Source organism: Hyperoodon ampullatus (genome assembly GCF_949752795.1).
Source record: "Hyperoodon ampullatus genome assembly, chromosome: 2".
NCBI classification, from domain to species: domain Eukaryota; kingdom Metazoa; phylum Chordata; class Mammalia; order Artiodactyla; family Ziphiidae; genus Hyperoodon; species Hyperoodon ampullatus.
Window position 1 is genome coordinate 33,151,857 of NC_136915.1, and position 18,403 is coordinate 33,170,259.

The window sequence follows — 18,403 nt, forward strand, 5'->3', positions numbered from 1 at the left end:
CACTTAGACAGAGGGTGCACCCCCTCAGGGGGACAGAGTCCTCGTCACCTCTGGCTCTGCCATGCCTGGCCTGGCACGGAGCAGACCTCTGCGAAGGTTGCCTGGGTTTGTTGCAAGCCAAATCCATGGGGGAGAGCTGGGCCAAGAGTGGAGAACAAAACCTTCTGGCAGGGACGGCCTGCCCGTTCTCAGCTGTCAGCATGCACTCCAGAGCAAGCACGCTCGTGCTTTTCTTTGGCCAGAGTCCCTTCACCATTTGCCAGAACTTCCAGTCCCCTGGCCCTGGCTCTCACTTTGCTCTCCAGCCACCCCCTAAAGTTGGCCCGCAGGAGATTCACCCCTAGAGGACCGTGTACCATCCAACAACATGAGTCTAGAAGATTCCTCACCTCCCCCAGTTCATTTATTCAACAAATATTTATTGAACCCTGACGTTGAGCCAGGTACCATGGTTGGCACTGGATACAGGGTGGAGTGCAAACCAGGCGTGGTCCCTGGCCTCACAGAGCTTACGTGCTGGTGGGGGAGCAGCCCACAAGTAAATACACAAATGGATGTGCAATGGTAATTTCCATACGAGAACAACAACAAAAAGATAGAGGACGTTGAGATAGATTCAAGCCCAGTAGTCAGGGAAGGCCTCTCTGAGGAGGTGGCATTTATGCCAAGGCCTGAGGGCATGAAGAGCTCAGCCTGCAAAAGGCAGAGGAAGAGCATTCTGGGCAAAGGGCAAAGCATGTGCAAAGTCCAGGCCACTTTCCCTCTAACAGAGGGAACAAATGGCCCAGAGACCTTTCCCAGTGGAGCAGCAGGAACTGGACAAGACAGGGGCCGACCAGAAGCGGGAGGGAATGAGGTTGGAATGTGGAAGAAATGAAGGAAGGCCAGGGTGTCAGAAGCACAGGGAACACGATTGGGACTGGCAAGAAAAAAGCTGGAAGTGAGTTCGGGACCAGATGAGGAAGAGCTTGGATTTTATCCTTAGAATAATAGGGTAATAGGGTAAGGATTTTAAACCAGAGTTGATATGATATGGTTTGCGTGTTTAAAGCTCTCTCTGGTTGCGTTGAGAACTGATTGGCAAAGCAGGAAGGAAGCAAAGCGACCTTTTGGAGGGCAGTGATCTGGGGAGAAGTGATGTGGCCAGACCAGGGTGAAGGCTGTGGGATCAGAGAGAAGTAGATGGACTCCAGAGATATTTAAGAAGTAGAACCTGAACCTTGCAGAGGTTTCCAGAAGAGCTAAAGAAAAAAAACTTTATTGAATGTCTGCGACAACCCCGGGGATGGGGTGGGAGTCGGGGGCACCAGAAAGGCTTGGGAATATAAACAAACATATGAGTTCTCAACCACAGAAACCAATACACACAGTCACCTTTCCCCGCACAATCTCTCAGGGAGAATGAACCTAAGAGCAACTAAGATGCTCAAAGTTCTGGGCCATTTCCACCTCATTCAACGGTGTCAACTGGTTCTTTTGGAGTTGGGTATTTGAAATATGAAAATGTGTTTCCCACCGTCCTGCCATGAGTAAATGTTGGATTCTTGGGCTAGGAAGTGGTCAAACTGCAGGACTGGAACACTGCCCTGGTATCTTGGGAGCAGTGAGCCACCACCTGCAGTGGCCAGGGAGGGGGAGAGTGCAGGGGAGGAGGGGGAGGAGAGTGCAGGGGAGGAGGGGGAAGGGGAGAGTGCAGGGGAGGAGGGGGAGGAGAGTGCAGGGGAGGAAGGGGAGGGGAGAGTGCAGGGGGAGGGGAGAGTGCAGGGGGGAGGGGAGGAGAGTGCAGGGGAGGAGGGGGAGGGGAGAGTGCAGGGGGAGGGGAGAGTGCAGGGGGGAGGGGGAGGAGAGTGCAGGGAGGAGGGGGAGGGGAGAGTGCAGGGGGAGGGGAGAGTGCAGGGGGGAGGGGAGGAGAGTGCAGGGGAGGAAGGGGAGGGGAGAGTGCAAGGGGAGGGGAGAGTGAAGGGGGGAGGGGGAGGAGAGTGCAGGGGAGGAGGGGGAGGGGAGAGTGCAGGGGGAGGGAGAGGAGGGGGAGGAGAGTGCAGGGGAGGAGGGGGAGGGGGAGAGTGCAGGGGGGAGGGGGGAGGGGAGGAGAGTGCAGGGGAGGAGGGGGAGGGGAGAGTGCAGGGGGAGGGAGAGGAGGGGGAGGAGAGTGCAGGGGAGGAGGGGGAGGGGGAGAGTGCAGGGGGGAGGGGGAGGAGAGTGCAGGGGAGGAGGGGGAGGAGGAGAGAGCAGGGGGGAGGGGGAGGAGAGTGCAGGGGAGGAGGGGGAGGAGGAGAGAGCAGGGGGGAGGGGGAGGAGAGTGCAGGGGAGGAGGGGGAGGAGGAGAGAGCAGGGGGGAGGGGGAGGAGAGTGCAGGGGAGGAGGGGGAGGAGGAGAGAGCAGGGGGGAGGGGGAGGAGAGTGCAGGGGAGGAGGGGGAGGGGGAGAGTGCAGGGGGGAGGGGGAGGAGAGTGCAGGGGAGGAGGGGGAGGGGTGGGGAGCGCCGTTCTCCCCGCCCCTTGTGAAAACGGTGAAGTTGGTCTTTGCCTTCTGCCACCTCCCTCTGCCCCCCCAAATCCTGGGAGCCTGCTGACTGCCTTCCCTCCCTCGCTATTTCCCTCTATCTCTGTCTGCCTCAGGAGCACTCCTGGCCAGTGACCCACTCCCTGAAATGACACCTCCTCCCTGCTGTACACACAGATGGGTCCAGGAGGAGAGCAATATCTGATCCAACTACCTCACACTGAGGAGTAAAAGAATTACTTTAGTTCTTTATCCCTCCTTGAGGAATTTGCCTTCTCAAAAGAGCTTTCTGGGTCATTTAAATGATCTCTGCCCTCCTACCCACTTCTCTGAAAGGGCCCTTTTTCCCCAGGGCTTTTGCAGACTCTACTTTTTGAGCTCATGGAGTCTCCTCAATTCAGCCTCTGGGGAGGGTAGTTCCATCAAAGGACGGGAGTGGGAGACTCTTCAAGGGGTGACATCAGAAGCATTTAATAACCAGTGCAGAATAAGCACCAACGACTTGCCAGCTGGAGGGCCCCACGGCCTTGGGTTGGCCGGGCATTAACCAGCATGGGGTCCTGGGAGAAAAGCCATGTGGTGGGAACACTCAGGGAAAGCAGGTTTGTCAGTGAGCACAGAAGTGTTTCTCCATTTTAACAACCATCTGGCAGCACTGGGCCGGCTGTGTGTTGCTTCTGGTCGGCCCCTGTCTTGTCCAGTTCCTGCTGCTCCATTGGGAAAGGTCTCTGGGCCATTTGTTCCCTCTGTTAGAGGGAAAGTGGCCTGGGCTGAAGCTGGGTAACGCCACGCATGGCCTTTGAGCAGAGCCAGCCGCGTGGAATCCCGGGTGAACAGGATCTCAGGCCCTCGACCCACTGTGTGACCTTGAAGGGCTGAGCCGCCTCTGACTGTCCTTCCTCTTGCCCCTCCTCGCAGTTATTTTCGTCCAGCCTGACAGCCCTTGGCGGTCCCAGCAGTCTGGGCCCTGTGAGTCGGATGCAAAACAGGCAGCACAAACGTCTGGTGCTGAATCCCAAGAGGATTCCTCTCGGGGCGCCATCACGTGGGAACATGGCCTCCGCACTGTGCATCCGACGGGACCACAGGCCGGGAGGACGGTGACTGTGTGGTAGGCAGGGAGCTGGGTTCTCTGTGGCTCAAGCCTGGCTCCTGTCTGGGGACGCCGTCCGAGGCCTGGTGGTGAGTACACCCTGTCACGGAGCCCAGAGACCTCCCAGCTGTGTGCAGGGAACTGCTGGTCAGCTGGAGGGTAGGTGTTGGCAGCTGGCAAGAGGGCAGGAACGGGCCCTGCTGGGCTCCCAGTCCCCAGCCTTGGCCGTGGTGGACAGCAGGTCTGTTCTGGGTTCATTGCAGTGGGCGGGAGACAGGTGGGCTGGGGCAGACGGGGTTCCCAGGAGACCTCTTTGTGGCCCCTGTGTGGTTACTGTCTCAGGAAGTGAGACAGACACTATGTTCCGACCCCTGGGGGCCTGGGAAGGCTACAGCCAGGCAGTCACTGCTCTTGGCTGGGGTCTCATCTCTAGGGGAGCAGCGTGCCTTAGGTCATTGTGCCTTTTAGGTTAAAGCGTTGTTCCCCAACCTGAGATTAATGCCTACTGCCCATATGTCCTGGGGCAGGAGAGGGGTCTGGGTACAGCTCTTGGGGGGCTCTCCTGGGACTCATTTCTCCAGGGAAAAAATAAGACCAAGCTTCTGAGATCAGAACAGCCCCAGGAGAAGCTGGGACAAGCAGTGAGGAGGGGAGAGGGGCCAAAGGAGAAGGGGGCCTCTGCTGGGTGAAGAAAACACCTTCATATATGAACCAGTCCAGAAAGCAGAGCAGAAAAGGCAACGCCATTTTTAGAGCTCCTGGAAAAAGAACTCTCCTCATTCCTGGGGGCAAAGCCAGCTCAGAAAGCCCCCACTTCAGTGATTTCAGAGACCCAGGAGTGGCAGAGCACAGCTCCCGCTGGCCTCCCAGCTGCCCCCTGGGAAGACCCAGGAACAGCCACATAAGCAGGAGACCTCACAATGCCAGGAGGGGCGGGGGAAGAAGATCGCAGGAGGGGTGCCATGTGGCTGCTCCTGGCAGCCCTGCCACTGGGGGGCAGGGGTGCGGCTGGCCTCTCCGGGGGGCGGGCCCTCCGGGTAGAAGATGCCCCTCGACTGGGCAGCAAATTCCTCCGGGCTGGCAGGATGGTGCCAGTGGCTCTGCGCAAGGGAGTGGTTCTGAAGGCCGGGATGGGGTAAGCCAGAGAGGAGGTGCTGGGGAGGATGGGGCCGGGCACTCTTCCTAGGATGGCGAGCTGGCTACTCGGGGCAGATAGCCCTGGACAGCTATGGAAGAAGGACCATGGCCAGGCAGGAAAGGCCAGGGGCCCAGCGGGCGTGGGTGAAGGTTCCATCTCGGCTGCATAGCTGTTGAGGTGGGAGAGAAGGCGAATCCGCACCGGGTCTGCACGGCTGCTGGGCCCTTCCAGGACCCCCAGGTACCTGACGACCTCGGTAAGGCACTCCCGAAAACCGATGCTCCGGAAGTCGACTGCCAGGGCTCGAGCATCAAAGAATCCTGCAAAGTGAGGCACGATGAGGGCATGCCAGGCAGGAGACAAGCACTGAGCCTGGGGTCAGACTGTCTGAGTTCTGGACCTGCTTTCCCCACTCACCCCCTGGGTGACCTTGGGCATGTCACCTCACCTCTCTGAGCCCCAGTCTCACCATCTTAAAGTGGGAATAATCATCCCTACTGGGGTAGAGCGGGTAGACTGTGCGGATCAAATGAGTTCACTAAACTATGAAGCATTATAAAATGTAAAGTGTTATTTTCATCACCATTCATGATTAACCCAAAGAAGGAAAGCTGCGGCCCAGATAACTTCATTTAAATAGACACTTGCCAGATGTGAAAGCGTCGTGCACATGGAGGTGGAGAACAACCCTGCCTGTTGATGGGGGCAGATGCTGGGAGGTGGCGGCAGCAGCCATCAGAGCTGGGAGACTCCTTGGAGAGGAGAGCATAGGGTAGCAATGAAGCATGAGGTCTTTGGGGGCCAGCTGCTTGACCATGGACTTAACTAGCGCCCTGACTATGGACAAGTCTCAATCTCTCCATGCCTTGATTTCCTTAGCTGTGAAATGGGTATATAACAGGCCTTGCCATGTACAGATGGGAGGGCGAAGTGAAATGGTGCACAGAAATGCTTAACAAATGAAAAGTTAGCTATCATTTATATGACTGGTTTGGCCCCCATAAGCATTTGAGTTTGTTCCCCAGCCCAAAGGGCAGTCTAGAAAGCAGGACCCCACTCTGGTCCGCAGCTGCTGCCCTCAGGCCAGGGACCCTGTCTTTGGCTTGACTTCAGTGTGGGATGACCAGGGGGACTGCCTGCAGAAGTATTCACATTCTCACAGCTTCTCCACACCTGCCCATCTCTCGACCACCTTCTGGGCAAAGACAGACCAGCCCCAGTGAGCACTGGCTTCATGATCATGGTAGCAAATATCGGGTCCCTGGTTCACGGCTGAGGTCCCCACAGAGGAACAGCTTGGCAGGAGATGATGTTTGCAGCCAGGCCTCCTAGGCGGCGAGACCCGGCTCTGCTGTCTACTTTGTTGTGCAACTTTGAGCAAATCCCATCACCTTTCTCTGTTCACTGTTCTTTTTTCACTAACATTTGCTGAGTTCTTCCTAAGCACTTAATTTGCATTAGCTAATTTAAACCTCATAAAAACCTATCATTATAACCATTATGGGGCAGTGGTTAAGAATCCTCCTGCCAACGCAGGGGACACGGGTTCGAGCCCTGGTCCAGGAAGATCCCACATGCCACAGAGCAACTAAGCCCGTGCACCACAACTACTGAGCCTGCGTGCCACAACTACTGAAGCCCGCACGCCTAGAGCCCGTGCTCCACAATAAGAGAAGCCACTGCAATGAGAAGCCTGTGCACCGCAACAAAGAGCAGCCCTCGCTCTCCGCAACTAGAGAAAGCCCGCGCGCAGCAACGAAGACCCAACGAAGCCATAAATAAATAAATTTATATTAAAAAAACTCTATCATTATTCCCATTTTAGAGATAAGGAAACTGAGGAATAAAGAGCTTAAATCAGGGTTTCCCTGGTGGCGCAGTGGTTGAGAGTCCGCCTGCCGATGCAGGGGACACGGGTTCGTGCCCCAGTCCGGGAAGATCCCACATGCCGTGGAGCGGCTGGGCACGTGAGTCATGGCCGCTGAGCCTGCGCGTCTGGAGCCTGTGCTCCGCAACGGGAGAGGCCACAACAGTGAGAGGCACGCGTACCGCAAAAAAAAAAAAAAAAAAAAAAAAAAAAGAGCTTAAATCATTTGTCCAAGGTCCTAAAGCTAGTAAGTAGTAAACTCAGTGTTAAAATACAAAGCCAGTGCTCTAAGCCAATTCTCTGTCTTCCCATCAGCCCTTAGCCAGAAAACAGTGAGGATAACAACACCCACCCTCGAGGTTCTTGTGAGAATCAAATGAGATAACATTAGAGAAAGCATTTGGAAAACTATAAAATGCTGCCCAAATATTAGTCACTAGTTTTCTTTTAATTGGATAAATACAAATGTAGCTTGAAATTCCTCCCCCACTGGTTGATTAGAGACAGTTTCCACTGTTGGCTGTGCACTCCTTTGGCACAAGTTCTCCAAGTGACCACCTGCAGCAGGGTCATCGGGCGTGTTTGCTAAACTGGCAGATTCCTAAACTCCAATCCAGACTTACTGCCTCAGGATCTCTGGGCTGTGACCCACGACACTGTCTGCCCCTACATGACACTGCTGCCCACCGAGGCTTGAGAGGCACCAGGCTGGGCTGCTTAACATGCAACCATCCCCTTGAGGGGGTAGCAAGTGAAGGCTTCAAGACTTAAGTCTTTGGAGCCAAGGTCAGTGGAGCTTTCAAGTTTTCCCAATTGTGAAATTACCAAAATACACAGAGCGGCTTCAGGCACACAGAATTTCCATCTGTCCAGAAGTCTTTTAAAAGCCACAGTTCCGTGGCTTTTTTGTAGTGGACTAGCTCAAAATAACAGAATGTGTTAACATTCGCATCCTATTAAAATCCCACGACTGATCTTCAGCAGTGAGCGTGACATATCCCCCCAGCACTGCCAAGGACACAAGAGCTCAGAAGCCTAGACCAGTGCGTCGGCACACTAGCGAAGCGCTGTGGCTAAAAATCTCAGGCGTGTCCCTCCCACTGGGATCAGTGAGAATAAGCTCATTCAGGCTGATGCTTAACGAGGCCCTGGGGGCAGGGGGATCAGTAATCTGCTGTAGAAGAGCCCCTCCAAGGTTCAAGGCTGGAAGGAGTGGAGTTGAGGAAAGGGCTAGGACACATGGAGACAATAAAAGCGGAGAGGGCAATGCCAAAAGAAGAAAGACAGGCTTTGCGAACGTTCCACCTGGATCTGCTTCAGCCCCTCTGTGAACTGTGAGCTCCGTGAGGGCAGGGACCACATCTACTTTGCTCACCAAAGTATCCCCAGGGCCCAGCCCCCAAATATTGGCTGCAGGAATGGTTCCAGGAAAGTAGAGCATCAGTACCTGTCCCGCCAGTGGCGTGGAGCATTTTCAAGTGATCTACCGTCATCTGCAGGACCTCGGCTTTCTCCAGCTTGGAGGAGCCCTGTGTGTACAGAAGACAGAAGAGTGGCGGCCTTCAGCTGACCTCTGTCGCCCACCTCCCCCGCATGGCGTCATCAGCACTCACGACCTCAGTTTTCTCCTCCTCCCCCGACGCCACCACTGCCTGCGATCGGGCTTCTGCTTTAGCCAAGCCCACCAAATCTAACCCATTCTCTTCAGTTCTCATTTTAGCCCACCTGTCCACCACATTGCCGACCATCCTTCCTGAAAGCCCTCCTCCCCTGCTTTCTTGCTCTAACTGTCTCTTAAAACGGTGGTGTTCCCAGTGGGTGACGGCTCACTTTTTTCTCACTCTGTGCGCTCTCCTCGGAGGGTCCCCTCTACCTCCATGGCTTCAGGCACCATCACCAGAATGTCACTCCTGCATCCTCACCTGCCTCCTAGACCAGCTTTACTGGGAATCCAACTTCACACTCGCCACACACACCCAAGATCGGGCTCACTGTCTTATTCCAAAGCATCTGCTCTTCCTCCATTCTCTCTCTTGAGGAGTGTTTCCGAAGCCTCCAGCATCACCTGGTCTCCCAGGTGAAACCTGAGGGTTGGACTCTCCATGTGAGTCCCTTGAAGGTAGGCACTAGGTCTAGTTCACGGCTGGACTTGTGAAGGTTTTAGTGAATGTCTGTGGAATGACTGACTTGTTCTCCCCAGCAGAAAGGAAGACACAGGACCTATGACCGTGCCTTGGCGCACACGGTGAGAATCTTTGAGGTTGTCTGATTGATTCAACTGTCTGACTCCCCATTGGAGTCCCTCCACCCCAGCATGTTCAATGACAGAGATTTCACTCCCCAAGCGGCCTGTTCTACTTTCAGATAGTTCTGGAAATGTCAGTAGTGCAGAGGGATAGGGCACTTTAGGATCACACAGTCTGTGTCCAGTTCCGCTCTGCTACTTACTAGCTGTGTGATCTGGTATAAGTTACTTCACCTCTCTGTGCTTCAGTTTCCTTACCTGTGCAATGTGCATAATAATCCCTACCCTTCAGGATCATTCTCAGCATTCAGTGCAACCGGATGATGGACATAAAGCCACAACCCCTGAGACACCTCAGTAAATATGAATTTCCATCCCCCTTATTCTTGGCCATCAACAGATATCAGTAAATGATATCATAGCACTTCAGGCAGTTGCCACCAATCGATAAGAGATGCTGTGAGAAGTGAACCTTACCTGCCACCCACAAAGCATTTCCTCTAGCACATTCAGCAATGTCACATACCTGCTTCTCAAAGGCAGTGGGGACCAAGCGCCGCAGTTCAGAAAGGCTGCTATTGATGCGGTCCCGGCGCCGTTTCTCTATGATCTAAAAAACAATGATGAAACAAACAAACAAACAAACAAACAAAAATCAAGTAGGCACTTCATCACAGTTTCCAACATGCCTTGACGGGCACTGACTCATATCCTCCGTCACAATATTTCTGTCAGGGAGATAAATCCATTCTTACATTATGGAAGAGGAAAACGAGGCTCAGAGGGGCAGGATTTGCTTAAGGTCACACAGCAAGGAAGTGCAAGGCTGGGACTAGAACTCAGATCTCTTGTCTTGATCTAAGGGGTGGTATTCAAAACGTTTAACCACTGATACAGCAGGGCACCAACCAATTAGAACAGGAACACCAGCCACAGCACTGGAGCACATCCTGGAGGCCCCTCCTGGGCCAGGGAGACCCCTTGAGGTGCTGGGTCATGAGGTCTGAGGAGTCCCAGGCATTGCTCTGTCCAGCTGGGAAGGCCTTTCTTTCCCACAAGCTCACTCACATTTCACAATACTGGTAGCGGAATACTGATAGCAGGACAGAAATTACAGCACCCATTTTACCGATAAAGAGAACGAGGGCTGGGTGGACGTGGCTGCTTAAGGTCTTTTGGTTAGTGAGTGGCAGGGCTGGTCTGTGCCAGATTCCGGTCTCTGGACTCCCAGGGCAGAAGCACAGCTGCATCCTGGGGGAAAAGTAGGGCCAAGAGCAAGGACGGGCTCTTCCTTCTCCTGTCCCCCTTCCCTACCCCTCAGTACACTAAGAGGGAAGGAAAGTTCTGAGCTCAGACAGAAGCAGGGGAAGGCTGGAATAAATGATAATGGCTAATTGTGCATCAGGTTCTGTTCTGGGTGCATTACATTAATTCACTTCAAAACAACCCTTTGAGGTAGGTACCATCATTATTTCAGTTACACAGATGAAAAAATGAGGCACACAGAGATTAAGTGGCTTGCACAAAGTCACCCAGCTAGCTACTGGCAAAGCTGGGACTTGAACCCAGGCAAGGTCGCTTCCCGGTGGTGTTTCTGACCAGGGTTCTCTGCGCCAGGCCCCTGGGAACTCAGGGCAAACATTTGTCCGACAGCTCTGCTGAGATACACACTCACCCCTCTGCGTTTCTTCCTGGCTTGCATTTGTGAAGGGCTGGGGGTGGACAGCGGCCGGGCCATCTGGCTGGAGAGGAAAAGAAAGGCTGATTTTTCAGAGGTCCATCTCCCTGGCCTGGGCTGACCTCGGAGGCCGTCTGTGGGCGGGCACAGACCCCTCCCAGGCGGCCGAGGTCTCCCAGGCCGGGAAGAGGCGCAGGGCAGGCGTGGGTGGGGACGCCTTCTCTACCCTTCTCCCAGGGGGCTCATTTCTCCCCGGGCCAAGTCCTCCCCTGCACAGAGCTTCCTGCTCCAGAGTCGCCGGCGGCTGGGGCCATGGGTGGGGGGGCTTGGCTCTCGCCCGGACCTGACCCGCTCGGCCTTGCCTCCTGCCCCTCGCCCCTCGCCCCTCGCCCTCGCTGCTGCCGCGGCCGTCGGGGGAACCGCAGCCCGGCCGCCTGGCTCCTGCAACCCGATCCCCCGGGCGGGGCGGGCGAGGGCACGGGCGGCGGCGGCGGGGCCGGGCCTGCGGGTTAGGTTTCAGAGGGAGCCGCTGGGAACGAGCGTGGAAAGAACAGATGCCGCCGCTTCCCACGGGCCGGGCGCGCCGGTCGCCCGCCCTCCACCCGGCCTGCAGCTGCCGCCTCCTCCCACGCTGCGCGGCCCGGGCGAGGGGGAAGCGACATCTGGGTCACAGGGCCCTCTCGGACTCTCGGGACGTGGCCCCAGCCTCCCCAGAAGGCTCCAGCCCCGCATCGTGTCAGGCCTCCGGTCCCCGGGCTTGGCTGAAGGATGTATGTTTGCTGGCAACCCAGGAGTTCCCATCACCGGGAGGAGGCTCAGCCCTCTGGGGCTTTTCCTGCCCAGACTGACCAAATCCTCCTCAGCCCAACTGCTCGCCCTCTTAAAGGTTTCCCGCTTCAGAGGCTCTCTTGGAGTGAAGGAGATTCTCTGGGTTGCCCTTAGGATCATTCACTTGGCCAACATGCCAGAGGCCCCAATCAGACCTAGGGCTGGACTGGATGCCCTCAGCCAGGCCCCAGCCCTCCAGAGCCCAGCTCCCAGCCCTCCAGAGCCCAGCTCCCACTGGAGACATCACAGCCACAAATAACTTTAGGCAAGGTGACTCCCCTGCTATTTCAGAACGCGAAATGCCACACATCTGAACAGGAACCCGAGAGCTTGCCTCCACCTCTCCTCTTCGGCCTAGGTTCCCATCTCAGCGAAGGCACCCATATCCCACTTCTGCAAGGTGGACACCCGAGGTTGATTCCTCCACTGTCCTCACCTACCCCCATCAAAACCTGCCCATTCCATGTCTAAAATACATCTCACACCTGTCCCCCTTATCTCCACGGCCGATCTCGGGACCAATCCTCCATCATCTTTCTAGACTGCAGGAGTCTATTACACCCACTACTTCCTACAAGCGGGCAGTGATCATCTAAATGCAAATCTGATCATGTCACTCTCTTACAGGGCCTTCCCAATGCTTTTAGGATCAAGGCTACCATCTTCCAGGTAGCCCAGCAGGCCCCTGTCACCTCCTAGACTCAATTCTCTTTTGCTCTGTGTGCTCCAGCCTGTGAATGCACTAACTCCTTCCTGTGGTGGCACATACTGTTCCCCTAGCACAGAACTCTCTGGTCCACTCCCTCTCCCCACCCCCAAACCCCAGCCCCTTTGCCTAGTAACTTCTGCCACCTTTCAGATCTCAACTCAAATGTCAACTTCCAGGGGAGCCTTTTCTGACATCACCCCTCCCACTTGATACCCCCTGCTTTACACTATCCTAGCATCCTGCATTCATAGCATTTGTGCCCATTTGTTGCTTTATATTTATATGATTATTTGATTAATGTCTATCTCTCCATCAAGTCTGTAAGTTCCATGAGGCCATGAACCATATCTGTCTCATTCACAGCTGTACCCAGTACTCAGCAAGTGACATGACAGAGCTCGTGGTTGAGCTCCTCCTCCTGCCCTCATCTTTGGCACCACCGGAGAACACAGAGGTGAGACCATAAAATCTATGTCTTGGGACTTCCCTGGCGGTACAGTGGTAAAGAATCCGCCTTCCAATGCAGGGGACGCGAGTTCAATCCCTGGTCGGGGAACTAAGATCCCACATGCCTCGGGGCAACAAAGCCTGCGCCACAACTACTGAGCTTGTGCGCTTCAACGAGAGAGCCCACGCGCTGCAAACTACAGAGCCCACGCACCCTGGAGCCCGCACTACACAACTAGAGAGAGAAAAACCCGCATGCCACAGCTAAAGAGAAGCCCATGTGCTGCAACGAAAGAACCCGCAGGCCTCAGCCAAGATCCCGCGTGCCTCAACTAAGACCTGACGCAGTCAAATAAATAAACAAATACTAAAAAAAAAAAAAAAAATCTATGTCTGAGGCCTTTGTGGAATGGGGGCATATGTGGCTCACCGGGAGGGTCCCAGCCCACGTGACGACCCTCTTGGCATTAGAGGTTGGATCATTTTCATCAACTGCTTAAAGAGATAAGTTTGCATGGGAGACCAGATCAACATTTGTCAAACCTACTGCTATGTCCCTGGCTTCATCTAGCTACATCTGGAAAAGGATATGTCCATCCAAACATCTGGACAAGAATGTAAGAGGCCTATGAAAGCTCGTGGGAGGGATGGGTCAGCAAGCTAGATCCAGGGCTCAGGTGGCCAGATCCTGAGATCTGTAGGGCAGCTTGTTTACAAAGCTTCACTATGGACAAGCCACAAGAGCCAAGGTCTACTAAGAAACACGGCCTTTGTCCCCGCAGCTTGGATAAGGTGTCTCCTGGGGTATTGGGTTACCACTGCTCACGTAACTGCCTCTCGGCCTGATCCTTCCTTAGGGACCATCTGTTGGAGGCTGACACACCCCTTTCAGAGCATGGCAGCTCAGCCACCCTTTTTCCACTCTCCTGGTTCTCTGCAGTGTTATCCCTCTCCCCCTACTCCCATATCCCACAGGCAAACCTCATTTCACAGCTTTCTTGGCATCACTACATATACTTCCCTCCTTTGAGGGGAAGCCCCATTTTACAGATGAGGATGCTGATTACTGGGGAGGTAAGGCAGCTTGCCCAGTCTACGCAGCTGCTGAGGAGCAAAGCCAGCATGGGAATCCACATCTTCTGGCTTCAAAATCAGCATTGTTTTCCCTTCTGATTCCTATTTCCTGTCTGTCTGAATAGCCCTCCAGTCCCCTTAGCCTTAAAGCTCCCAAGAGCTCAGCCAGAGCTACCTCTTTTCCAGGCTGTGATCTGGCCCTGACATTGGGAGAGGGTGTGAGAGATTCTTGTCTGAGAGTCTGAAAATAAGACAGATTTTCATGGACCCAGAGAAGATATGTTGACCCCCAAGATCTGCTCCACGGGCCTCAAGGGGTCCCTAGCCAGAATTCTGGGGTGGTCTCTTGGGGGAGGGGCAGCTTTCCAGGTGGTCTGGCTGCTAGTCCTGACTACCCTCAGCGCTCACCCTCACTTCCTTTTTGGGAACTCCCCCGAGGAGCCCTTGCAGGTGACCCTGCTCATTTTCCATCAACCAAAGGCAGAATCACAGTGTCTGCGATGAAGGGCTCTCAGAGAGCACTGAGCCTACTTGTAAAATGAGGAAACTCAGAGAGGGGAAGGCATCTGCTCCAGGCCACACAGCAAATTAGAGGAAATTCCAGAACTGGAGCCAAGTGTACTGGCTTTTCATCCAGTGCTCCCCATACAGTCATCGTCCCACCATGTACATTTCATAGCCAGTACTTTTTGTTCTAGAGAGCACTTCCATGTTCATTTGTCTCATTTATCATACAATGAGTTAAGTATATTATTGGGCCATTTCACACTTAGGAAAAATAATCACTTGATAGATGGAGAAACAGAGACACAAAGTCCAGTCTTCAGATGTCCAGGCTTTTCATTAGACCATGCTGCCTCACGGACACGGCACCCTCCAACTGAACGACGACCCCTCAGAGAGCAGCTTTCATTGGAAGTTGCCTTGTGCCAAAGCAGGGAGCTGTGTGCCTTAAGTTCATTACCTCATCAAAGCCTCACCCTGTGAGGTAAGGTATTAGCATCCCCATTTTGTAAAGGAGAAAATTAGAATTCAGAAAAGGGTAGTCAGTTGCCCAAGTTAATGGTGGTGAGACTTCAAAGGCCACCATGTGCCTTAAATGACCCACAGACCCTGACCCAGTGCCTGACGTGGCAGGTGCTCATAAAATTTTTGCAGGGGGAGGGGGGAGACAATATTCTCAGTTTGGACCCACATGTGTCAGGAGGCTGTGTTCAGATAGGAGCTCTGAGGGTGATTCCCATATATGGGGCAGGACACTGCCACCAGGTAGATGCCTACAGTGGCAATGGAACACAACCTGCTCTTTACTCTTACGGGGGGGGGGTGGATTTGCACCCTGCCTCTGACCCTGGGGAGGCTGGCTGCTCCAGTCCCCTGGCCCTTGCCAATGTTCATCTGGCTTTCTTTGTCCATGAAGCTCTTCTTCTCTGAGAGTTCCCTGAGGGCAGAGGCTGAGCAGGATACATCTGGGCCCCCCACGCCCAGCCCAGGGTCTGGGCCACAGCAGGCATCGTTCAGCGCTCCCTGAATTGAAGCATTGATGTCTGCTGGGGGGCGGGCCCTTTGGTGAGTGCTACAAAGAGGGGTCTATAAGTCGGCCTCTGCCAGATGTCCAACTGCTTCTCTCCTCTGGGGGGGTCTGCTCGCCTAAGAATCTAGACAGTCTAAAAACATGGGCTCTAGTTGAAAGGACAAAATGTACAGGAAAAAAACTGCCTATTGATCCTTTATGCCATAGTCCAAATGCCACAGTCCAAACGCCACCACCTTCAGGAAGCTCTCCCTGCACTTTTGGTTGTGAGTGACCTCTCCCTGCTCAGGTGCCCTCACAGCCCACAGTCTGTCTCTCCTTCCATCTTCCATCCTGTCCATGGACTTTGTGTGACCTGGCAGGTCACTGACCAGGCTGCAAATTCTTGGAGTACAGAAGGCAGCTCCAATCAGCCTAGCTCTCTGACACCAATTTCATGCCTCTGATTCATGAAGACCCAATGACACTGAGCTTGAGACACCTCCCCGCCAACCCCCCACCCCATGGTGCTGGGCCCTTCCCCTGCTCCTAGCAGGCACAGACTCAGAGAATTGATTCTCTAAAGAGCAGTTTCTGCTAAACAATTTTAAAAGGCTATTAAGTTGCATAGGGAATGCTATTATATACCCCAAAACCTCATGGACAGGAAATTACCTCCTATTATAAGCTAGAAAGAATTGGAAGCTGGTGGCACTTTACTGGGACTTGTGACTGAGGCAGGATCCCCTGGTCTCAGAAAACTAGATATCACTGAAAGTATGAAATACCCTCAAAAACATCCCTAAGAATGAACTGAATCCCCCTTTCAAATCTATTCTAGAGGGTCAGGTTTGGATGAGCCAGGAGGGACCAGATAGGCTTCCTTTTCCCACTCCCTGTTCTCCTTTATTTTACTGATGAGGAAACAGGCTCACAAAGGGAAAGCAATGCCCCAAGGTCACACGATAACTTGGTGGCAGATTTGGGGCTGGGACCCAAGTCTGCAGACCCAGTCAGTCCCTGCTGCTCTTTCAGGGTTCTGAGTATCACATATTGGGTGCTTGATACTACTTAAGCATTTGCTACGTGCTGGGCTCTGTGTGAAGCCCTTGACATAGGTTATCTCATCTGATTTTCCTAATTATCCTATGAGGTCAGTTCTATTATTTATACCCATTTTGCAGATGAAGAAACTGAAGCTTAGATTGTTCACAGAACTGGGACGTAACAGAACTTATACAAGTTCAGTTTGTTCTACAGGTTTGAAGCAGGGTCAGAAAACGTACCAAGAGTTGAAAGATATTGACAGCAGACTGGTGCAGTAGGAAGAGCACTGGAATCAGAGTCTAGGCCCTTGCAAGGACCATGGGCAAGTCAGCGATTATTTTCTTCAATATTAAAAACTTAATTCCAAAGATTTTCTTCCCCTGGAAGTTTTGTGTCTCTCTCTGTGTGTGTGTGTGCGTGTGTGTGTGTGTGTGTACTATATGAAAAGTGCACCCCAGCTAGGGTAAAATTAAGAAAGTATGGTTACTCTGCATAGTCACTGCAGAGTAGTGACTACTCTACTTCAGGACCAGGGGGTGTGATACCAACAGTCCATGAGGGTTTCCTAACATCTTCAGGGAAAAGCCCTCCCTGGTAGCGCAGTGGTTAAGAATCCACCTGCCAACTCAGGGGACAGGGGTTCGAGCCCCGGTCCAGGAAGATCTCACATGCTGCGGAGCAACTAAGCCCGTTCGCCACAACTACTGAGCCCACGTGTCATAACTACTGAAGCCCGCGCGCCTGGAAACCCATGCTCCATAACAAAGAGAAGCCACCGCAATGAGAAGCCCGCGCACAGCAACGAAGAGTAGCCCCTGCGCAGCAACAAAGACCCAACGCAGCCAAAAATAAATTAAATAAAAATAAATTAAAAAAAAAAAAAAGTCCTCGCCAGTAGCCTCACTTGGACCTCAGACCCCGAGCTGAACTCTCCCTCCGTCCCAGCATCTCGAGCCCTAAACGGCCGAGAGCGCACAGGATCCCGGGCACTCGTGCGCGTAACGGTGGCGCCACACCTGCGTCTACACCCCCGGTCTCTCCAGCTCTCCAGGACTGGCCCCGGGACTGGCCCCGCGCTCGCCGGTCCGTCGGCTTGCTCCCCGCTCGCCCCGGCGCGCCCCGCGCCCCCAGCCCGCCTTACCTCAGCTCGCCCTCGTGGCCCACGTCGATGGGTCCGTCGGACTCGCTGTCGGAGCCGCTCGGCTCCCGGGGCCGCTTCATCGTGAGCGCGGGCTACGTGGGTCTCCGCCCGGCGGCGCAGGCGGCGAGCCGGGAAGTCGGGCCCCGCCCCGGCCCCGCCCCGGGGGCGCAGCCACCGCCCTTTCCCAGGGCCCTTTCCTGCGTCGCAGCCCCGGGCGCCCCCTCGCCCCCTCGCCCCTTCCGTGACGCGCTGGCCGAGCCGTGGGAAGGCTCCGGGCGGTCACCGCCCCGCCGACGGCTGGGAGGTCCAGCTCCGCTCCCTCGGCCGCCGCGCGCTGGGTGGCCTTGGGCAGGTGCCCTTGGAGGCCCCCGGGGAAGCCAAGAGGTCCCCGTCTGTCCCTGGTTCGTCCCCGGGGCGCTGTCGGCCTGTGGAGGCGGCGCTCCGCTATGCCCCAGCCTCTCTAGAGGTCCCCTCGCCGGCTCCAGCCTCCTGGGGTTCTGGGGGCGGCAGACACATCGGTTTGGGGAGGTCGGTGGAGTGGCTGTGGCCTGATCCTCGGCCAGAATTCTCTGGCAGCTTCTCCCAAAGGGGTCCAGAGCAAGTAGAATGTGGGTGAGGACGCCATCCCCAAAAGGGACGGCCGAAGTTGTGGCTGCACCACCTGCGCAGGACCGCCTCTGGCCAAGGTGCCTGAAGACCTGTCTTGATCGTGGGTGTCCCTGGGAATTAGTTCCCAGTTCACCAGAGGCAGAGCTGTCCTGGGAGGCCAAGAGTGCCTGGAGAGGGCCCATTCCTGAAGCTGTTGCAGGGCCTCAAAAGGGGGTGGGTGGCACCCTCCAGCCTCCCTTCCTGGGACCCTCCTCCCCGCTACAACAGACCAAACTGTTCACTAGGTAGGGCCTCCGACTGCCCTGCCCCTAGGGAGGGAGACTCAAGGAAGATTCTGAGATTCACCTGCCATCCTCATGGGTCAGTGCCTCAGAGAGAACCCCCAAAGCTCAGAAGGAAATGGAATGGGGGCATCCTGGAAGGTGGACTTCATGAGCTGGGAGGAGGAGATGGGAAGGTGGTCTCCATGTGGTGGGTCAGAGACGAAGTCTTACCCTTTGACTCACCTCCCAG

The 18,403-nt window shown here is 54.8% G+C and overlaps 1 protein-coding gene across 1 annotated transcript; it reads right to left on the reverse strand.

The window, feature by feature from the left end:
• Positions 1-4,393: 4,393 nt before the first annotated feature.
• HEYL (hes related family bHLH transcription factor with YRPW motif like) lies at positions 4,394-17,361 on the reverse strand (the record flags this gene model as incomplete). Its single annotated transcript, XM_079698076.1, has 5 exons — positions 4,394-5,052; positions 8,047-8,128; positions 9,371-9,454; positions 10,520-10,586; positions 17,282-17,361. 5 exons carry the CDS (start codon positions 17,359-17,361, stop codon positions 4,394-4,396), a joined length of 972 nt encoding a protein of 323 aa, XP_079554202.1.
• Between the last annotated feature and the right edge of the window lie 1,042 nt (positions 17,362-18,403).